Below are 22,634 nucleotides of genomic sequence, written 5' to 3'. Positions count from 1 at the left end.
ATGATGATATTCTCGTCGTCGAGCCGATCCTGGGGGCCGGAGAGGGAGAGCGATTGTTGAAGGGGGAAGAGAAGAGAGAGAACGGTAGTGTAAGGTGAAGGGGAGGGGAAGGGAGAGGGCGGGGATACAGCCCGCACCAAACGGCTGCGCGCCACCGACCACACCGAGAAGGACGTGCTGCCGTTCTCGGCGGATGAGGAGGATTTTCTGTTCAAGCGGATTCGGCATCTGGTCGTGCGCGGCGAGCCGTCGCTGACTAGGGCGGATGTGGGGCATATCGCGGATGGTATCTGGACGGCGGCGCGCCTAGACCCGTGGGTGGAAAAGATGAAGGAGTGTTTGCAACAGACACTGGATTATGAGCGCGCCGCGCACTTGTGGGTGCGCTGGGATAAGATGGAGCGGCTGGAGTCGCTGTTTCTGGATCTGAGGGGGTATAGCACGTTTCCGAGGACGCTGGTCGACAAAGACGTGGCGGATATCGCGACGCGGCTGAGTAAGAAGCCTTTGAAGCTGTTGGTTATTGCGGGGTTGCGGTCGTGGCGCTTTTACCCTGGGTTTGACCCGGTCACGATGGAGGAAGTGGTGATGGGGGAGAAGGATCCCGAATTCCGGTTGTGGAGGACCCTTGGGTCCGGAACCGATATCAATGTGTTCAAGACGTTCAGGGGGGCGGTCCGGCCCGGTGGGAGGCTTGTTTTTGTGGATACGGCTCAGGAGGAGAAGTGGATGTATACAAGGCCAGAGGACACACCCCCTCTGCCCCCTTGGTGGACTAACCGACCCTTGTGAGGTAGGAGGTACGTACGTACCCGAAAAGTCCAACATATTAATTGCTGTTTGGACAAGGTGATCTCCGGTCAGTTTGGTGAACGCCCCTTTTTCTCCCACATTTCCTTCATTCGATTTCCAGTGTTACCTCCGTAAGTATTCGCCACGCTCCTCACCATCATGGTCTGCATACTTTTACCCCAGAATGAGTGCCCAATAGTAGTATCTGCAAATAGGACGACCACCTCGACACCGACCCCCACCGACATCCAGCTGCGTGGACCTTTGACACGCAGTTGCCGACGGGCTGCTGGGATTTGTTGGTTGATCGGCGTTGGCAAGTTATTGTTGGCGGACGCGGTATGGTCCACGCCAGCACAAGGGGCCACCTCTAGTGTCGGCCAGCTATTGGGTCAGAAACCTGGTTCTCTTCCGCCGTGCTTCCAATCTTCCGTTTCGTCTACTTTTGCTCACCTCTACCTGGCACGGCCCGATCACCTGAAACGGGCCTTACCTTTACTAACACGACTTGTTTAATGTTCTTCTCTTCCACATGGCCGTACCTGTTTCCAGACGCTTACCCATGACTCGCTACTACCCGTGGGCTGCATTGTGATGCATCATCAAGCGCATGTCTACTGCAAGCAAGTCTCGGTCTCATGACACTGGCATTGGCATTGGCATCTCACTGTCTGGCCGGGATTTCTGCTGGCCGGCGCCATGGACAAAGCGTCTGGGTCTACTTATTTAATTGGGACACTTGCGCTGGACAGCCCGTAGCCTTTCTTCCTCTACTTTTTTCTTTCCTCTCACCAACAGCTGTGGTTGACAAAATCATGACACGGACTCGACAGGTTGCCCGCCGGCACAGCGGCCCATCGCCGCCGTCCCCTAGCATCTTCACATGGGTAGCTCGAGCCGCCACCGCCCGGCTGCAAAACGGAGCCGGTGAACAAGACCGCCCAACAACTCGCCCGTCTTCAGACCGTCACCGGGACTCAGGCACTTACCGGCCTTCCCATCCCCCCGTGGCCAAGCCTGTTCCGGCAGTGAGAATTGCCCTGCGTCCGCTTGACCCCCGGTACTGCGAGCTCACCGTGGCGGTGCCAAAAGGTGCCGGTCACTCGTATCTGGTACGCGCGATCCGGAGGTGGTACGAACGAGAGGACCAACGTCTGTCTTCACTCAGCTTGTTTCGTTTCTACGATTCCAAGGGGCGGCAGCTAGACTTCAGTCCCGAAGCCGTCCGCGATGAGAAGGAAATTTGGTACAGTGTATCAAAGTCCGAACAGCACTTTTCAAATTGGAAGTTTTCGGACTGGGCTGATCGCGAGGATCGGGCTCTCGACGTGCTCTTCGCCGCGGAGATTCACTCCGTCATCGAATCAGGCGTGACTGTCGGAGAGCTGAGGCAAAGGGTGGCGGAGTATATGGGTATCCAGGATACCAACAGAATCGCTCTGATTGTCCGAGACGGCATTCGCCCTGGAGCATTACAGGGAGACCACTGGGGGCTCAGCAAGCTCAAGACGTGGCTTTGCCGCTGGCTCTCGGTTGCCGTATCCCCGGAGCGCGGCTATGTCGTACTCCGTGGCGCACAAGGGGTGTTTGTTTACCATCCTAGAAGGGTGCAGGTTGGGACGCGGATGCATCTGAGCTTCGTTGCAGATTATGTCGTTACTAGGGTCTTCCAAAGCGAGTACCCATATCAAATGAGCGAACTGAGAGGCCAAGGTGACGTTGAGCTCCTTCTCGACGGCACACTGCAAAACTCCCGGACCGCCACCGTAAAATGGGGTGCCACATACGATCTCCGTCTCTCCCATAACCTCGCCGAAGCCCTTCAGCTCGACGACCCTTGGCCGACGGAGACAACGGTACAGTGCAGCATTTGCATCGAGGACAAACCGCGGGCCGAGATGCCCGCCCAGAACACCCCCCGTTGCACCCACCAGCCGACCACCTGCAAAGACTGCCTCGGAGAGTGGCTACGTTCAAGCATCGAGCGTGGTGCTTGGGACCGGCTGCAGTGTCCAGACTGCCCCGAGGCCCTAGACTGGCAGGACGTCAAGTGGCACGCCTCCGAGGGGACCTTCAACCGATACGACACGCTAGTTACCCGCGCGGCGCTCACCAAGGACCCAGCATTCCACTTCTGCCTCTCCCCAGCCTGCGGATCGGGCCAGATGTACGAGGAGAACTGCCCGCGGTTCGAGTGCGTCAGCTGCCAGGCCTCGTCCTGCCTGCACCACAACCTCCCGTGGCACTGGGACGAGACCTGCCAGGAGTACGACAAGCGCAACCAGGACCGCAGGGCAGCCGAGAAGGCCTCGCAGAAGGCAGTCCGCGGATCGAGCAAGCCCTGCCCAGGCTGCAAGCGGGACGTCCACAAGTTTGCCGGATGCAACCACATCACCTGTGAGCCGCGCCCCCAACCCAACCTAAACCCCCCCCTCACTAACCCCCTCCCCAGGCATCTGCCGCCACGAATGGTGCTACATCTGCACACAGCCCTGGCAACGCCTACAGACCGGCGCGCCCTACTGCCGGCACGCGCCGGGCTGCACCGAGCGTGACGCGCTCTTCGACGCCTGGGAGGAGCTCAACCCAGGCCTGCTGCTCGCTCCCGCCCCCGCTGGTGCTGCTGGTGCTGCGATACCAGGAGGAGATGATAATGACCACGACCCCTTCCCCCTCCCCCCGCCGGCCCTGCCCCCGCTGCTGTGGGAACCGCCCCGGCGGCGGCGCCGGCTGGATGGGGAGGAGGAGGGTGGGCTGGGTGAGTTGGCTGCGGCTGTTGCTGGTGGTGGTGGTGGGGATGCGTTTGTGCCGCAGCGGTTGCGGCCGCGTCGGGGGCGGAGGAATACGGTGCATGGTGCGGAGCAGGTTGGGGCGGGGGATGGGGTGGTTGTTTGAGTGGGTTGGGCTGGGTTGGGGTGGTGGTGGGTGTGGTGGATGGTGGTTGGCTATACCCTGGTTCTTGGAGTTTGAGTTTGGGATTTCCTTTTTTTATGTTTTCGTCTCGGTATTTAGGGGACACAGTGCATCCTCAATTCGGCTCTGTGCCTTGAATGGGCGATTCTTGTTGTAATGTACTCGAGATGGCTTGTGGGAACGAAAATGGTTATGTTGATGGGGGGATGCTGAGTTGGATGGTGTGGATGATATGGGTGCGAGTGTAGGTATCGTCAAGGAAGATGAAACAGGGGAGGTGATGTATGATGGGAGCAAGCGGTCTAACGGACTTATCTGACCTAACCTTTGTAACCTGTGAGTTGTCAACAACCATCTCCAAGTACTACCTGATGTTTCTTATTTTAGATAAGGTACTCGTGACAGAGACTTTGACCATGGTACTGACAACGACAACGACAACGACAACGACAACGACAACGACAACGACAACGACAACGACAACGACAACGACAACGACAACGACAACGACAACGACAACGACAACGACAACGACAACGACAAACCACGTCGGATCTGGGAACTATATTCCCGGAAGACTGTCGACACGCCCAGATGACACCGGAGTACGTAGAATACTAAAAGAGTCACATCAAAACACCATAACATCGCCTGTTTACACCAAGCAAGTACACGGATACCATGCCAGGTTCCCGGTGCTACAACTGCTCACGAGAATGCCAAGGGTCACCGCAAATTAGCGCTCCCTTCTTTGCGGTATAGGGACACAGCTATACAAGTAACGGAATGTAATGCACTCGCCGTAATAACTGATGACGAATCGAGCGGAGGGCGTCTGGACAGGCCAGCGCATAGGGATGAAGACGCAGACTAAGAGCTCATCCAGGCACAATCCAGGGATGTATGTGGACGGGAGGCGTTGAAAAACCTGTCAAGGGCGGCTCGGCGGTGAAGATATCCGCAATTTTGCAGGCCGGAGCTGCTGTTTCCGTTGTTGAACAAGTCATGAATGAAACAGGCCGTCCGATGTTCTATATCTCATTCGATAGCCGCCCGGGAAGCTGCAAGCGCCCGTCGGTCAGACCATGACTCGGGGGACTCACCGCAGCCTATGGTCACAGGCATCCACCTCGCTCACCTTACGGGCTTGACGTCAAGGTGCAGACTGTTTCTTTTGTTAACTCCGCAGCTCCGCTCCGCTGTCCCGAGCCCACCGGAATGGAGAATAAGCAACGAAAAGAAGGTGGTCGCCACATGGCTGGAGAGAATAGCTGTTGACAGGCAGGGTAAGGGTAAGTGAAACATTGTTTTGAAGATCAAACACGGGGCTGGACTTGTCCGGAACCGGGTTTGGGCTGTCCCAGGTTTGGTTTCTGGTCTAGAAGCAGAGTTTTCATCATCGTTATCCAGGTTGTGATTGAAAATCGATGCAAATCCGAGCAGGTATCTTGCCACCATTGCTGTCGTTGCCGCCATCGACGGAAAACTGCAGATCATCCATGGGCGCAACTCGACTTGACGGGAGGAGCGCTTCCCTGCAGAAAAAACTGGTTTGCGAAAGAGAACGTGGAGGTCGGCATTGGACGAGGTGGATTGGCGGCAGAGAGTCGTGGCTCGAGCTTTTGCACCCCCAGTTTCCCCGCAAAGCCTATCGGTTAGCGGGTTGGATTCGTAAATGGACTGTGCGACTACTGCACCAAATCAGCACCTGTGGTCCCCCTTCTTAATTAGAAGCGAGAAAATGAAAGAAGACACTAAAATGAGAATATTGGAGGATCTAGACTACGACGTTGAGCATACCACAGAAGACTATTATCGGAACAATTGTTGCAAGCCACCTCGAGCAGAAATCTTGGGTCGCGGGGTTCCCACCACTCGGGTGTGATGGAAGCACTTGCAGGGGCAGCTGGGGATATCAACACAGTCTGTTTAAGATTCTGGATCGGGCAAGTGTCCTGCCCACCATCCCGCGTCCATTTGGCGGAAGAAAAGCGCCGATCGCAACTTGGAGGCTCTGTTGGTCGACGACAAGTCGCCATGGGTTCCATGGGCACAAGCGGCATTCCATTGGGCATCCTTTTTTCAGCAATTGAGTTTTGGTTTGCTGGACATCTGTCTGTCACTTTTTCATTCCACGCGCGAGCACACATGTATCGTGATCAACGGCAGTTTGCAGGTGGCGGCGGCTAAGCGACGCCTCGGTCTTGGTTTGTGGAGATAACCTGGGAGCTCAAAGGAGCCATGGCGACTGTGTGCATTTTCGGTGGTCTTCTTCAATTCCCGGTCCGAGTGCCATTCGGTTGACGGCTGCGGTTGGCGCCTGCTTCCTTCCAATCTGAGCACCGGGATGCAGGATGCAGAACATCGCCAATTCCCCATCGAGGGCGGCGCGTGTCGGTGATTGGCCGATATGTGGCGACTCAGGGGCGCCTGCAAGGTACGGTGCGCGAGGGGTGCATCCAGGGCGTGGGATGGTGCACCCTGCCCCTGTCGATGGCGCTGGGGCCAGAGGGGAGTCTCGCCCAAAAGGGAACTGGGATGGCACCCTTCTATCCCTCCCCTGGCAAATCGCCGGCGCTAATGTTACCAACCTTTGCTAGATGGCGGCCGTCCACTCCTTTTTGCTCCCTTTCTTTCATACCTGATGCCACCCTTTCACCCCCTTTGCCGAGCTATTTCGTCGCTGCTCTTAATGTGTTAATCAATTTCTCGATTCAGAGCCAATCGAATGGGGGGTTAGTGCGACAAAGGACTTATGAATGCCACCCCCGACTAACCTCATGGCCGCACCTGGACCGTCGCCCGAGGGCGACATGCACATGCCGCCTCCATTGCCCGCCACCATCCCCGTTCTTCCCGATTCTGATACATCTGATACACGAACTGCTTCGTCTGATCTCACGCCCTCTCGCTTGCCACCGCTCCCGGTCCACCACCCTCTCTCCTTCGAAACACACGACCAAACGGACGCGTTTCCTGAGCTGGTCTCCGTGCTACCGAAACGTCCACTGCCGAGCCCACGCAGCGGCCGGTCTTTTAGTCTGGCTCACTTATCGGGCCCTATCAAGCGGAAGCCGTTGTCGTCGACCGCCTCGCCCGCTGCCGTCCGCTTCTCCAAGGGCTCAGCTGCGTATGCCGACATCCTCGCCGACCTTCCCCGGCCCGACCAGAGGTTTGCCAGGTCGTGCTCGCTCGACAGCCCGACCCTCTACGAGTTCCCTGATCAGCGGAGCCTGCTGGCCACGCAAAGTTCGCTAAACACTGTGCTGGACTGGCCGGCAAGTCCAGACACCAACGAGCCGTAGGTTCCTGACTCGCCGGGTAAACTGGTGGCAATATCGGGCTAACCGGGCTCGCTGAACAGATCATCTCCCCTCTCCGATTATTTCGCTGAACCCGCTGCCGTCCCGGCCGTCGGTGGTGCGGGAGACGCGCAGCTGCGAAACATTACGGGAAACAACCCTGCAGCTACTCAGACCTCCCACACCCTTTCCGAGGTCGAGAGTCTTAGCGCCGAGACGGCCAGCCTGACCACTCAGGGGTCTGTCCCGTACGAGCTCGACGATCTGTACTCCATTCCCGACTCGCCTGAGTCGCCCGAGTCACCGGGAGGCAAACGTACTACCATCGTTAATACTAACCCCAAGACCATGTCCATGTTCTCACGCAAGTCCCCCCCTCCACAGCTAAATCTTGGATCCAACATCAGAGATGCGTCCGCCGCGCCCTCAGCAACGTCATTAGACCAAAATAATCTTAATAAGCCTCTGCCCAAGTCCCCGGCCTCGTCCAAACTCAGCGCCTTCTTCGGTTGGGCCACCACGCCCTCGCCTACGACCGCGACCGAGTACTCGGACAAGAACTTCTCCCCCCTCCCTTCGCCCACGTCGCCTAAGCCGACGACCGCCGTGACCGAGTCCTATGAGGCTTCCATCACAAAGAGGGCGACCTTCTCCACCAATGTTACAGATCAGAGTAACCCCTTACAGTATTGCGAAGCGTATCTTCAGACACCCGCCGATAGCACAACGTCACTTGACCAGCTGGAAGAGATGGAGGACGAGCTGAAAGGTATCAGCGTCGAATTGGCCTCGTCCATTCGGCGCGAGATGGACCTAGAAGATTTGGTGGACAGACTACAGGAGCAGATCAACAATCCGCAAGCGCCCGGGAAACGAACCAGTGACTACTACTCCGACTCTGGCTACAGTTCAGCCAAGTTTAGCGAGTATGACCATGCCAAGGAGGAGATTTCACAGATTCAGCGCAGGGCAGATCAAGAAAAGGCCCAGATCCGCTTGGAATTGACCAACAAGCTGCAAGATGAGCGCTCGAAGCGCCGGTCGCTGGACCAACAAATCCAAGAACTGTCCAGAAGAGCGTCAGAGCTAGATGTTGCCCACATCCACAGCAGCGATGCTAGCGGGCGCGTCAAGGAGCTCGAGAGCATGTGCGAGGACCTCAGCAGGAAGTTGTCCGAGCAGAGCGAGGCCACGAAAAACCTCGAGGGCCTCCTTAACGCCTTACAGGGCGAACTTCAGACGGCGTCAAATGAGCGAGACAACCTACGCGATGAGATTGTCCCTCAGCTGCGCGCTCGCGTCGAGGGGCTAGAGGCCGAGGCGGCCGATCAAGCAAAGCTCGCCTACGACACGTCCAAGATGCAGCAGGAGCTACAACGACTCAAATTACAAAACGCCGAACTGGATTCGCTTAGAGCGCAAACCGCCGAGCTAGATTCGCTCAGAGCGCAGACCGCCGAGCTGGAGTCGCTCAGAGCGCAGACTGCCGAACTGGATTCCCTCAAATCGGAGAATGCCGAGCTCCAAATGCTCCGGTCCCAGAATGCTGAGCTGCACATGCTCAGGTCCCAAAACGCCGAGCTTAAGCAGACCGGGACCCGCATGTCGATGGGGATGGGGCTGTCTAGGTCCGTATCAGTCACCGGCGGCTCGTTCAGGAAGAACCGCACCTTGTCCATCGCCCGGTCCAACAGCACAAAAGTGACTGAGCCCCGCGACGTCCTGGCCGAGAGGCTAAAAGACGTCGAGGACCAGCGGGACATGTTGCACGCCGCCCTCAAGAAACTTCTCGAGAGACAAGAGCTCCAGAACCGCGAGCACACCAAGAGGATACGACAGCTCGAGATGGAACGCGATCGCCTCCTCACCGCATCGCCCAAAAGGGCTGGCTACGAGCGGGAAGTTTCCAACCTCCGCGAGGAGATCAGCGTACTGCGCCGACGGGCCGAGGAGGCCATCGAGCAGAAGTGGCAGGTTGAGAAAGGCCTTGCGGGGCTCAAGATGGACCTGGACAGGGCCGAGGGCGAGATTGCGTCTCTCCGAAGCCTCCTCCAGGAGAAGGACATTCTTATCCCCGAGGCTCTCGCCCGGCCAGGCAGCAGCCACAGCCAATCCGACTTGCCCGTCAGCTCCCACTCCCTGGAGCAAGCGTACGAGGACCTGCAAGCCGCATACATGGATGCCCTGGAACGTATCAAGGCTCTCGAGGAGAACGCGGGGCCGGACGAGAAGACGCAGCTTGCTATTCAACGGCTGGAGCAATCCGTCTCGGCCGCCATCTCAGACCGCGACCGCGCCCGCAGCGATGCCGCCTCTTACCTTGAGCAAATCGAAACCCTCCAAACCCTCGAGAAGGAACACCTCGACACCGAGAGCGACCTCGCCGCGCAGCTCCACGAGTCTGCCCGCCGCGTCGAAGAATTGGCTCAGCAAGTCCGCGCCCAGCTCGAAGCAAACGCTAGCCTGCGCACCCGCCTGGCCGGCACCATCGCGCGCGGAGAGGCCGAGCAGCGCGTCAGCACAGACCGCATCTCGGGCATGCAAGCCCGCCTGCGCACCCTCGAGGAGCAGGTCGTGGCCGCCCAGACCGGTGCCGAAGAGCGCGTCACCCGCCACGAAGAGGAGCTCGCCGCCCTCCGAGACGCCCACAGCGCCCAGCTCAACCGCCTGCGCGACGCAACCGGCGGCACCCGCCGCGGCAGCGGCCAGGGCCAGCGCGTGTTCCCACCCAAATCACCCCTCTCCCCCATGTTCAGCCTGCGCACCTCCCCCGCCCCACGCAAGTCCACTCCGCCCTTCCTCGGCGTCGACGACGCCAACGCCGACGCCAACACCCCCAACAGCAGCCAACGCCCCGGCGGCGGCCTGCGGCGCTCGACCACCGAGCCCGTGGACATGACGGCGCAGATGGCCACGCTGCGGGGCCGGGTGTCGGAGCTCGAGGGCGCGCTCGCATCCGCCGACGCCGAGATGCAGGAGGTGGTCGGCCGCATGAGCGCCGCGCAGATCGAGGTCCTCCAGCTGCAGGAGCAGCGCGAGGAGGCGGTGCGCGAGACGAGGAGGCTGCAGCGTGTTTTGGAGGAGGAGAGGGTGCGGGTTTTTGAGGGGAGGTGGAGAAGTTTGTCGACAGAGGTTAGGTAATCTGGGTGGTGATGTGGTTGTGTGATGTGTGAGGGAGGTGTGCGTGCATTGGGTGGCGTTGTTGGTGTTGTTTTGGGATTTTGGATTTGGCTTCTTTGGTTCCAAGCCTCCCCTTTTTTGGATTGGATCATCCATGTTGGAATACCCTGTGGCATTTCTTCCCTTCTACATTTTTTTTTGGCATACCCCCTGGCTTGGGGGCCTTGCATGGCAGGCTACTGCATTTTTTGTGGGCGTGGGCTTGTGTCCGCCCTTTCTGCTTCTAGAGTTGCCGCCCGAGGCGGGTTGGCTTGTCCGTCCGGTATATACGGCCTTTTGTTGTGAGAGAGGTGGGGAAAAACGTAGTGTATATTTTATGGTTGTGTGGTTTAGCCGGGTGGTGGGAGCGTGTTGGGTTTTGGTTTATTATTTGGTATGTACATACACCCAAGACTAAAGCGAGGAGGAATGTATTGGATGTGGATTGGATATATACGTGGATCTGGCCTCGCATTGAGCGTTGGGCCCTTAGTTTAGTGTAATACTAAAACATCCAAAACAACTACTTGCCTAATGCTGATCCCATGGGAGTATTCTGAGGACGTCAGGATGCTGTCATTTGGTATAGGGTGGTGGGTGTGGGGCGAGGTGATATGGGGGAAGGGACTGGACGACCTTTCAACAGCATGGCAGGTATCGATATTATCGATCGGTCACACACTGAACCACAAACCTCTGGGTTGCGTACCTCCAGTTACTAGGGGCATTGGCCACCAATTTTCAAGCAGTGTAAAATGCACAACATATTTTGAACATTATTACGAACAACCCGCCCGAAACTGTAAAATCCAGAGCTTCTCAGGAATGAATTTCTTTCTTCGGGTTAATTCCTCTTCCTCCAGGCCAGACTCGGCTTGCATCGGGCATGTGATTATCGGAGCTGGAATATCGTGCCCTTCAACTACATCATCAAGCCTCATTTCTTCAGTCAGTGCTGGGACCATCCCGTTGACCTTGGCCTTGTCCGGTCTTTACACAGTACGAGAACCGGTGGTTTGGCGCGTGGGTTGGGGTTAAAATTACGGCGGAATGTTTAGCAACACCAAAACCGATTTTTAGTGGGCCCGCCTGAAAGTCACTTTCAGAAATGTATTGCCTCTGAATAAGCTATATACGGACAATTAGACAAGTTGAATAAGTAGTACTAACGAGGATCTGAATGCACTCTAATTCACTTGATTTGGGCTTAATTCGGTCGAGAGATTTTGCATCTAGACAGGTTCATGTAATCTTGGTATACCTGTTGTTGTTCTTCAGAGGGGCGCCATGACAGTGGCAATGACCCAAGGCATGAGAATTGACAATAGCATCTCATGGAAAATAGTAACTAACCATGACTTAATTAAGTCCCGTGACGTAAACGTGATTTCAATGATTCCCAGAAATGGTCTAGGAGGCCATATCCTCCCATAAACTGGTAGCGCAACGCGCTCTCCAGAACCTCGTCCCGCGAAAAACTTGCCAAGCAGAACCACGAGGCAACACAGCGAGCCACCTTGACCTTCATTTGGCAATCCAATTTCAATTCCTTTCATGGCTATCGCTACTCCTTTTACCTGGTACAATGATGGAAGCCGCAACATGGCACTCACTGTATCCAGGACCCAAGCGAGGAAGATCGCCGGCACCCGTAACTTGTTTTCTTCCAGACAGAATAACCACGATACAACCCGTCCGAGACGACGCCGTGACCCTTCGGAAGGTGACAATGATAACCTCGTGGCCAAGAGGGCCAAGTTGACACCGGGAATCGCGACACTGTCTGCCATCTTTGCAAACGACACGGCCAACACCATCGACAAGACCGGCACTTCCGCTACCTCCAAGGCAGACTCAGCGCCTGTGTCCCCGAAACCCGCTATCGCGACCAAGGTTCCAGCCAGTCACCGCGCCCCGCGCCCCAAAGCAAAGAGACCCAAACCCGCCCGTGCCACAACCAAGCAACAGCAACGACAGCGGCCAACACCCACAACAAGCCGATCGAAGGTTGTTAAAGGGTTAATGCACGAACTCGTAAATTTGAAGCCAAACGAGGCCGACACGATCGTGCAGGGTCGAAAGCTGAGGTCTCAGGAGGTCGTTCGCTACAAGAGCGAGCTGTCCTCGTACTTCCCGGAGTACGATGAAATCATCGGCAACGACCCGAAAGAGACGCGTATGTTTGCAATCAATCTCCCATCATTCACCACCAATTCCCAGTGCCAATTGCCAATCAATTGGCGAGTGTGTTGATCAATTGCTAACTAACCACTTCCCGCCCACTGCAGACATTGTTAACATCGATACCCCCATAATCATCATCCCGGACCCAACATCACAATTAAACACCAACACCACATCACCCCACGCCGTTCCACCACGCGCCCAACATCAACATGACTACCCAACTCGCAGCTACGGCGATTCGCTCTACACAGACCTCTGCGATGCACACCGCGTCAGTTTCAGCTACCTCAACCCGACACCAACGTCGGACCCTCTCCCGGACTCGCTCTTCGCGCCGGCGCACAAGAAAGCCGAGCGATCGGAGCGGTCGGTTCGCAACACCGAGATCGGGCGAGCGCAGCACGAGCGGGACCAGGTGGCGCGGCTGCTGAACGGCCTGCGGGGCCACGACTGGCTGCGCGTGCTGGGCGTCAGCGGGGTCACCGAGACCAAGAAGCGCGCCTTCGAGCCCGCCCGCGACCACTTCATCCGCGGCTGCGAGGGCATCCTGGACAAGTTCCGCCGCTACACGCGCGAGGAGAAGAGGCGCCGCGCCGAGATGCTCGGCCGGCGGCAGGCGTTTCTCAGCGGTGGGGAGGAGAGCGTCGGTAAAGAGGGGGTTGAGACGGAAGAAAGTGAGGGGGAGAAGTCCGTCGATGTGCGCCGGCACGAGCAACAACAGCAAGGTGCCGAGAGCGGCGAGCAGGAGGCCGAGCATGCCGACGAGAGCGACGTCGACGCGTACATTGCGAAGCAGCTTCGGGAGGAGGCGCTTGCAGCCGCGGCCAAGAAGAGGCGGGCCAAGGCGGGCGGCAAAGCAGCAGCCGCGAAACGGGCGTCGGCTGAACGGGGCAAGGCTACCGCTACAAAGGCTGCAGGGGGCAAGGTTGGCCCTACAAAGACTACCGCTGCGACGGCACTCTCATCAACACACCCGCCGGCGGATAAGGACCCGCGAGAGAACGTCTCGCTCTTTCGGAAACGCTACCAGCGCGACGCGGCGCTGAGCACGGACCGCCGGAAGGGCCGTAAGGTGCTCGCGTGGGGTGAGCTCCTCCCGGAGATGGAAGCGGCCGAGTTCCAGCTGCCGGGTGAGGTGCGTGATGATGCCGGCTCTCGGTTGCCTCCGAGGAAGAGGGGCCGGAAGTGAAGGGGTGAGGAATGGGCGGTGGTTTGTACATCACGCATCGGCTTGCATCATGGACGGAGTTTTAACGGGTCATTGTTTCTTGGTTTCTATTTTCTTTCCTTCTTTTCCTTTTTCTTATTTCTTAGTTCTCTTTTTTTCTTACTCTTTCTCTCTCTCTTCGGGGCTTAGGTTTATCGGGACATGGCCCTCAGGGCTATCATATCATAGCGGGTGGGTTAAGGCAAGGTCATAAGATTCTGGCGTTTGACGGTGGCATTTGCTTGAACTGCCTTAGACGGCTGGGTTGGTTCATAGCTATATATCTAAGGGTATATATCTTGCTGGCTCGGGGTAAATGGTCAAAATACATCAGTTACCAGTCATGGTTTGAGGCCGTTCGGGCTTCCTACCATGGTGTTGTGACGGAGCGAAAGATATGGTAAGATCATGTGACAATGATGGAGACGACAGAACCACGGGTGTGACGATGACGAGCATCGGGTACCTGCGTCCAAATGGTCCTTGGCAACACGGCATGTTCCGTGGCACTTCGGAGTCGTGTGACCCTATGCCGTTTGATATATGGTGACTGGAAGTTTGACCAGTCAGTTGTGTCCATGATTTTGAGTTGTTTTGCTTTTCCTTTGCCCGGGGAGTCAAATCCGATTCACCAAGTGTGTGGGCAAACAGAGTAGTATGTTTGTGACCTGGGTTCCAAATATGTTCCCCTCAATACCTAGGGCAGGCACGCCATCACTTAGAGGAGGCATGTTCCTCTTTTGAGTTTGTTAACTTTTACCCCGCAAGATTCAATTTTTTACCACTTGGGCAGTGTCTGAGGTATGCAGCCTACAGCCTGGCTGTATCCGAAATATTAACTATTGTCATCAACATCTTAATCCCGGGCGTGTCTTACAGGACTTCTCTCCCAACTCGCCGACCACAACACCGTGTTCAGCACATTTGTGTGGTCAAAATAACTTCAACCAATTTCTTCCTCACACAGACCTCCCCTTTGAAGAACCCACGTCCGCTTCAACGTCTTCTCCTCATCCCCCATAGACATACCCTCCTATTGACTTATCATTGCTACACTGTCAAAACGAGTGATAGAAGATTTCAGGTAATGACAGCTTGCCAATCTTAAACCTCTCGGCTCACCCTGACTTCTACAGTGCACCATCTGCTTTGAGGAGTTCGTCGAGGGCATCGAGACCGCCTGCTACAATAACCGTATGTATACCTCCTCACCTTCCTTTCCCTTGTGCTTGCCGACTATAGTGAGTTTGGGTTTGGGTGGGTGTTGGACCTGGTGTATCATTCGGGGGTGCTCGGCCATGTGACGAGCAGCAGACCAAATGTTGCCGAAGGATTAATGCACGAGCCAGCCAATCCTTCTTGGACTGAACTAAGCAGTGTCTTCTTTACGTTGGGATACCTGAAGCGGACCAGGGCCAGGCCACTACGCCCTCCAATGTAGCATTCCCGCTCCCGCTGTCGCTCTATCCCCCTCGCGCCGCCACGCCACCCCTCTACAACAACGAACCACTAACAACACATCCACAGACCCCTGGTGCCGCGACTGCATCGCCCGCGCGACCCAAACCGCCATCCGCAACGTCACCGACCCATCCTGCATGCCGCCACGCTGCTGCGGCAACCCGGTACTGCCCACCGACGTCGACATCGACGACGACAACGACAACGACAACGACACCAACAGCGGCAACAACATCAACCCCGACGACCACCGCGCCGCCCAGCAACACGCCGCGCTTCGCCTGCTCGGCCCGGCCGCACGCGCCTCCTAGCAGCGGGCCGTGCGCCAGGTCCGGGCCCTCAGCGAGGTCCGCAGCGTGTTTGTCGACCGCACCGTCATCCGCGCCGCGCGCCTGGCTAGGGGCGAGCGTATGTTTCAGTCTTGTCCGCGCTGCCAGCGGTTGGTGATACGGGAGGGGGAGTGTAACCATCTTGCGTGAGTGGATGTTTTCTCTGGGTGGTTTTGTTTGGTGGATTGGGGTGGTGGTTGCTGACGCTGTTGTGGTTGTGGTAGGTGCTTGTGCGGACATGATTTCCGTATCATCTGCGGGGAGCACTGGCCCGTGGGTGGTGTTGAGGCTCCTTACCACCCTTATTTCGGCGCCCATGATGAACACGTCTTGCTAGTCCCCGCCGAGATCCAGACTCGCCTGGACGAGGAGGAGAGGCACCCGCCCGGCGCGGTAGGGAATCCCTTCATGGCTGATGCTACACCACGAAAACTGACGATTTTGATTAAACAGGCTGCTCACGAGACGGCCGAGGGCGTCATCTGTCGCCACCCGCCTGGCCTACTTTACACCCTGAGGTTTCGTCGAGAGCTCAGCGTAGAGGAGCGAGACGAGGCAAGATGCGACGACTGCGGCAGAGTGGCGAGTGCCTTCCTACTGCAGTGCATCGGATGCAGGGCGCTGCTGTGCCTGAGTTGCCGGGATGCGGTATGGGCCGAGCAACCGCCCAGCAGGGGCGGCTCGCCTAGGGGGATTCAATAGCAGCGAGGGGGGGAGGGTGAACTTGTCTCGGGATATACCAGGTTTGCTAAAGCGGTGGAGAAAATAGCTTGGTATATTCTCTAAATAAATAAATTGTCCGCCTCACCGTGTTTTGCCATTTTCCATCCGGAGGTTCCTTGATGCAGACAAGAAGGGATAAAACGGAGGATATGACAATGAATCGGCAGGAGGGTGACTCGAAGAGATACAACACCTCGGCAGCTGGCGAAGGGGAGCGAGTGTATGTAATTTAGTCATCCATTAGACGACTGTCATCAGCATCTAGGAATCAACCTATTCTCCTCTGACTTAATGGCATCTGCTCGTATATCAAGTTTTTGTGCATTGACTCGAACAACACCCAAACCTTGTCTGGAGAATCGGTTATCGAGTTTCACGAGATCGATGTTCTGAGACAAATCGAGAGAACGGACCAGGTGGGTCTGCCCCTCATGGGCATGGGAGCCTGCAAGCTCGAAGCTCTGGCCCCACCTGCGGCTCGTTGTCATCGCGCGTCGGCAGAACCTCGGTAGAGATTGCCAGTGCACGGTCTTGGAGGTTCGTCGTCACCCTTCTCGAATTCCATCGCGTCTTGCGAAGGTACAGATTGGGGCTTTTGTCCACTGTGCTGTTTGCACCCATCTCGCCATTCACTAATTATTCGTCGCCCAACCAGCTATTGTTCTGGTGGCCCAACTATTTTCCCCAAACCACCTACGCCCGCATTTCTCCTTGTCGGAGCGCGGAAGCGACCAGGTTCCGTGGGTGTGTGGCGACAGCCTCTTTGCTGCGCTCGTGCTGTATTCTTGTCGCCATCCATGCGCACCCTCTACTAGTACTTTTTTGGTAGCTGCCTTTCATTTTCGCCCACGCCTTGGTCTATTGTTCTCGCATCCTCCCCGCCACCACACCGGTTTTCCACCAGTTCGTGTCCCAACCAGCGACCGGCTGCGAAACGGCGAAGCGAAACCTAACGAAATCGCACGGCCATTCCCTGCCTTGCAGCATCACGCGCTCCTCGAACTTCCTGCCATGTGCACATAAAACCGAGCCGACTTTTCGAGCCTCGAAAGGCCGGCTAACTGACCGATCCTCTCCGTTCTGCCGACAACACAACGGCCATTTTTCGAACCTTTTACGATTTCGCCCCAGCAAACCCGACGCGAAATCGCCATCTCCACGATGCCCACCGCAATGGAAAACGACATTGCGAACGAGCCTGGCGTTGCGCCTGAGCTGCCCCCCGGGGCCGAGCCCTTCGTGGTCATCAAACAAGACGTCGAACTCGAAGTCGATTTCCGCGAGAAGAGCATCAGCGGCGTATCAACAATCCATCTATTCACGATAAACCCAGACCTCGACGAGATTTGGCTCGATGCGCGGCAGTCTGAGATCGACGTGGAAAATGTGACCGTGGATGGATTCAAGACGAACGCGTCGTTTTCCGACCCGTACGATCTAGCCCGGACCCCGCCTCAATGGCAGATTGGCGCAGCACAGCACCACCTCGTAAAACGACGGATGGCACCACTCAGGCCTGCCCGGCGCTCCGAGGTACCGAACAAGGACCGGGAGATGCTCCCCTGCTGCGTCCCAGCCGACCGTGCGGTCAAGGTCTCCTTGCGGCCCGACGGCATCCTGAAGGACGAGCCTCGGCGGACGCTTAAGATCAAGACGCTGAAAGCCGACAAAGACACCCCTCATGACAGAGCCGACCCGAATGACGAGAAGAATGGAATTAAGATTTCCATTCCTTTCCGCTCAAAGAATATACGCGACGGTCTGCACTTCGTCGGTCTTGACGAAGGCGACCAGAGATACCCTCATGTCTATACCCGCCACTCGCTCGAGCCGGGGACTGCATCTTGCATTTTTCCGTGCGTTGACGATCCGGGGTCAAGACACCCGTGGAAGATCTCGATCAAATGCCCGAGAACGCTGGCGGATGTGTTCGAGCAGCCTTTGGCTACGCAGCAAGCAGCTGCTACGAGTCCAGATGCAACCCGGAAGAGGAAGCTCGGAGAAGCCCCCATCACGCCCCCGGCCTCCCCAGCATTGGCCGAGGAAGACAAGCTCATGGAGATGACGGTTGTCTGCTCAGGAAACCTTGCGGGAGAGCAAATCGACCCCGAGGACGACAAGAAGAAGATCATGACCTTTGAATCCCAACTCTCGGCGGCGCAGCACATTGCCTTCGCCATTGGCCCATTTGAGCATATCCAACTATGGTCCGAATTCCGAACAGAGGAAGCAGACGAGAAGCTCGGCGCCAATGCCGCCAAAATTCACGCCTACTGCCTCCCAAACCGGGCCCACGAGGTTCGCCACACGTGTGTCCCGATCGTAGCAGCCGCTGATTTCTTCGCTCCCGAGTTTGGCCGCTACCCCTTCGAGAGCTACAAGGTCTGCTTTGTCGACGACATGGTCTCAGACACCGTGGCGGCAACATCAATGTCGCTATGCAGTAATCGGTTGCTTTACCCCGAAGATGTCATCGACACCGAGATCGACGTAACAAGAACGCTGGTCCACGCGTTAGCGAGCCAGTACTTCGGTGTCCACATCGTCCCAAACCAGCGGTCAGACGCCTGGCTGATCGTCGGCATCCAGTGGTTCATGACGGACCTGTTCATGAGGAGCATCTGCGGCAACAACTGGTATCGCTTCCACCTCAAGACGTTATCTGACAAGCTGGTCGAGGTTGATGTGCATCGGCCATCCCTCCACGACCTTGGTGAGCACCTGCACATCGGCGACTTCGAGTTGGACTTCATGTCCCTCAAGGCGCCCTTGGTCCTCTTCATTCTCGACCAACGCATGTCCAAGATTCCCGGGTCGATGGGCATCGTCCGCGTCATCTCGCAGATCGTCTCGAATGCCAACATCAACGCCACAATTACCAGCACCTCGCTCTCCGACGCGGATTTCCGGCGAGCGTGCGAGAAGAAGAGCCAGTATCGGCCCGACGAGCTTTGGCAGCAGTGGGTGCACGGCGCCGGTTGCCCAAAGCTCCTTATCAAACAGCGTTTCAATAAGAAGAACCTGAATGTTGATATCTCCATCGCTCAGACACAGAGCAAGGAGAACGGGCCGAATGCCATTACGAAGGAGGAGTTCTTGAAGGAACTGGCGGAAGAGGTGCACGAGGTGTGGGCTGGCCCGGTGCCCAAGCTCTTTACAGGCCCGTTCACTGTCCGGATCCATGAAGCCGACGGCACGCCCTATGAGCACTACCTCGCAATCACGGACAAGGACAAGGTAGCGACCACGCTTCAGATCGCCTACAATACTAAGTACAAGCGAATGAAGCGTACGAAGAAGGCTACGGCCGCGGCGGCGAGCACCGCTGTCGACAAGCAAGATATCCAGGAGGACGACATCGTCTATTTTAACATGCTAGGCGATGTGCTCATGACTCAACGCGACCTTGAGAACTGGGGACTTCAGGAATGGTCCGACAATGTGCAAACCGCCATGGATCAGGAGTCGTACGAGTGGATCCGGCTCGATTGCAACTTCGAGTGGTTGTGCGAGACGGTGACCGACATGCCTGGCTACATGTACCTCGCCCAGTTGCAGCAAGATAGGGATGTTGTCGCACATCAAGACGCGATGCTCTTTTTCCAGCGCGGCAAACGACACGGCGTGGCCTCCAGCATTGAGACACGGACAGTCATGGACCGTCGGTACTTCCACGGTATTCGCACCATGGCCATTGATGACCTTCCCAAGCAAGCCGACCCGGAGATTAACTACATTGGGACGGCCCAGCTGATTTTGATCTTCCGCCACTTCTTCTGCGATCGCATGGTTGGCAAGAACGGCAATGTCACGTTCCCCCCTGTGCCAAACGACTTCCACGACAAGGCCCAGTACTCGGTGCAATGCGCTCTTCCAGGCGCCATCGCACGCACGAGGGAAAACGGCCGCTGCTCGCGCCAGGCGCGGAATTTCCTCCTTGATCTGCTCCTCTTCAACGACAACTCAGACAACGAGTACTCGGACCATTTCTACATCGCGAAGCTGCTCGAAGCTCTGACCACCTCCATCATCCCTGACAAAGTGGAGGGGGAGAGGGATCTCTACTCAAGACTGGGGGCCGACGATGATGATGACATGGAACTCAAACGGTTCATCGAGAAGACCATCGAGGAGATCGACAAGTACCGCAGGATGGACGAGTGGACGTCGACGTACCAAAACGTATGGACGACAACCGCGCTACACTGCAAGATGCGCCTGATGAAAGCCAACGTCATCCGCACCCAGCCGCTCGAGTTTGTCAGGTACCTGCAGGATGGCAACCTCGATCTCATCAGGATCAAGGCCTTTGAGTGCCTCGTAGAGCTGGGGTTGCTCGCCAAGGTGCCCATCATGAAGCTGCTCCTCGCGAGCGCGAGCACCGATCCGTCGCCTTTTGTCCGCGACCGTCTCTTCAATATATTCTGCAAAGGGCATGGCCGCTGTCGCTCTGGGCGAGAGCAAGGCCGCTCAGCTCGAGCCCGAAGTACCCGTTGACGACTTTGGGTTGGTTGTCGAGCAGGGCGAGGCCGAGATCCAGCGAAGGCAGCTCGCCGCGACTCGGAACCAGAGCATCCAGGCAGCCGTGAAGGCATTGCAAGAGGAACTGAAAGGCAATATCGAGCTGCAGACCGCCATGTGGACGGCCGTGGAGTCACCGTCGATCAGTGCCAAGGAGAAGTTCCAGCTGCTGACCATCTGCTCGGCCATGTTTGAGGCTGAAGATTGCTTGCTCATGACTTTCAACTATCCCAAGATCTGGAAGTGCACTAGGGAGCCTGTTCCCGAGGGGCCGTTGGCGCTTCAAAAGCCGAACGCTAAAAAACAGTGCATCATCAAGTTTACCACTCACTACCGAACGCAACCGCGGCACAAGCTCATCATGGATCCAGTCCCACCGCCGCAATGGGAACCCAAGCCTGCCGAGGTTAAGAAGATCAAGCTCAACACTAACAAGTCCTTCAGCGGACCTTCAAACAACGGCCCGCCTACTCCAGCTCCCCATGTGCGGAAGGACTCCATCTCGGTCACACTGCCTCGACCACCGGTAACAGCGGCCGCGGCCGCGTTGCCCTCGTCCGACTCCATCTCGGTCCAGCCCCTCGCTCGGCTGTCCACGCCTTCGGCACCGCCGCCCTCACCAGGTTTTGTGATACACCCTCATCATCTAAACGGCGCATCCAAGACGGCAGATAAGCGTCCCAAGCCGGTCCCGAAGAAGCGGAAGAGCGACGAAGGCGAGGGCGTCGGCGTTGGCGTCGACCGCCCGAAGAAGGTGGCGAGAGTCGAGAGCGGCATGAACGGTCGTCCTAGAAAGATTGTCAGGCTACCTTTCACTGCCTGGGATAGGCTGCCAGCCCGTATTAGGGATAGCAATCGTGCCGGAAAGACGAACCATGCGGCATCCTCCACGATCGTCGCGACACCTGCGCATGCGAAGCGCTCCGCGCTACCCGGCTACCCCGATCCTTCCGCTTACGCGGCGGCCCGGCCGCGCTCCCCCGCAACGGATCCACGGTCGTCACCAGGGCTTAACGGAGGCCAATCAGGGGTCAAAAAGCGGAAGCCACTCCCTTCGGCCGCCCCGCAGCATCACTCACCACCACCGCCGAGCACTCCCGCGGCCGGCGGGGAGACCGGTGAGCCGAAAAAGAAAATCATCAAGCTCAAATTCAGACCACAGTCGTCGCTGCCGCCGACCTCGCACTAGTGATAGTGTGGTCTTTGAGGGTTTCAGCCAAGAAGCCCGCGACTTTTCGTCTGTGGGCACAGAGGCAAAACTTGTCGCAACTCATCGACAAGTCTCTTGATTCAAAGGTGTCATTCCCGACAACGGGCATCAAAATGGCACAACATTTTGAGAAAACAAAAAGAAAAAAACGACTCGTCCCATTACACTGCACAACAGCAAGGCGTTTAGGTTTGTCCCTTTCCGGGGTTGGGTTGCTCGGCTGGGATCAGCTCGGGCCTTTTTTTTTCCATCATGGGTCATTCGGGTACGGTAAAAGGAGGTTCGGCTCTGGGCATAGGGCAGATTTGTTGTAATACTAGTATTCGCGTCCGAGGGGGGTCGGTGGGCTGGGATCGCAACGGTCATGGCTCATATCTCGACTCGGCTTGGGCGGGGGTGGTGAGGGGGATACGGGCTATGATCGGACGGGTGGGAGGTTTAACTAGGTTCTAAAGACTAAGGAGGATCAAATTGGACTGCAAGATGGGATGGGTGGGCGGATGGGCTCAGGTTGGGTGGGCGCGGTGAGGGATCGGCAGCGGCGGGCTGGGTTGGCGTCTCTGAAGAGATTCCCGGCAGACCTAGGAAAGAAAGAGCGAAGCCCGCGTGCCTTTGCTGCTTGCTTCGTTAGCAATGGGCGCGGAAATAGTCGATAGTTGCATTTGAAAATTGATAATGGAATGATACCCCACTGTGGTTCCTTGTGAGTTTGCAAGTTCATAACGGCATGACGAGAACTACACCCTGGATTTGGTATCTACCTGACCTCTACCCTTCCGGTACTCCGTTGGCCCAGAAAAGCATCATCGCCGCCGAGTGTACGCTGATAA

At 56.9% G+C, this 22,634-nt stretch overlaps 5 protein-coding genes across 5 annotated transcripts; 4 read left to right on the top strand and 1 right to left on the bottom strand.

The window, feature by feature from the left end:
- Window positions 1-327: 327 nt before the first annotated feature.
- On the top strand, window positions 328-3,687 carry CHGG_01016 (uncharacterized protein; the record flags this gene model as incomplete). The annotated part of the gene is made up of 4 exons (XM_001220236.1): window positions 328-788; window positions 914-923; window positions 1,626-3,189; window positions 3,245-3,687. The coding sequence occupies 4 exons, from the start codon at window positions 328-330 to the stop codon at window positions 3,685-3,687; spliced, it is 2,478 nt and encodes an 825-aa protein (XP_001220237.1).
- A 2,798-nt stretch (window positions 3,688-6,485) lies between these two features.
- Window positions 6,486-10,148, top strand: CHGG_01015 (uncharacterized protein; the record flags this gene model as incomplete). Its single annotated transcript, XM_001220235.1, has 2 exons — window positions 6,486-7,006; window positions 7,070-10,148. The coding sequence occupies 2 exons, from the start codon at window positions 6,486-6,488 to the stop codon at window positions 10,146-10,148; spliced, it is 3,600 nt and encodes a 1,199-aa protein (XP_001220236.1).
- Window positions 10,149-11,768: 1,620 nt separating this feature from the next.
- Window positions 11,769-13,542, top strand: CHGG_01014 (uncharacterized protein; the record flags this gene model as incomplete). The annotated part of the gene is made up of 2 exons (XM_001220234.1): window positions 11,769-12,342; window positions 12,455-13,542. 2 exons carry the CDS (start codon window positions 11,769-11,771, stop codon window positions 13,540-13,542), a joined length of 1,662 nt encoding a protein of 553 aa, XP_001220235.1.
- A 1,148-nt stretch (window positions 13,543-14,690) lies between these two features.
- Window positions 14,691-15,491, bottom strand: CHGG_01013 (uncharacterized protein; the record flags this gene model as incomplete). Its single annotated transcript, XM_001220233.1, has 2 exons — window positions 14,691-14,743; window positions 15,068-15,491. The coding sequence occupies 2 exons, from the start codon at window positions 15,489-15,491 to the stop codon at window positions 14,691-14,693; spliced, it is 477 nt and encodes a 158-aa protein (XP_001220234.1).
- Window positions 15,492-17,234: 1,743 nt separating this feature from the next.
- On the top strand, window positions 17,235-21,783 carry CHGG_01012 (uncharacterized protein; the record flags this gene model as incomplete). The annotated part of the gene is made up of 2 exons (XM_001220232.1): window positions 17,235-20,417; window positions 20,506-21,783. The coding sequence occupies 2 exons, from the start codon at window positions 17,235-17,237 to the stop codon at window positions 21,781-21,783; spliced, it is 4,461 nt and encodes a 1,486-aa protein (XP_001220233.1).
- Between the last annotated feature and the right edge of the window lie 851 nt (window positions 21,784-22,634).

This window comes from Chaetomium globosum, genomic scaffold (assembly GCF_000143365.1).
Source record: "Chaetomium globosum CBS 148.51 scaffold_1 genomic scaffold, whole genome shotgun sequence".
Classification (NCBI taxonomy): domain Eukaryota; kingdom Fungi; phylum Ascomycota; class Sordariomycetes; order Sordariales; family Chaetomiaceae; genus Chaetomium; species Chaetomium globosum.
The sequence above is the reverse complement of the archived record's forward strand: the minus strand, read 5'-3'. Positions and strand labels throughout refer to the sequence as shown.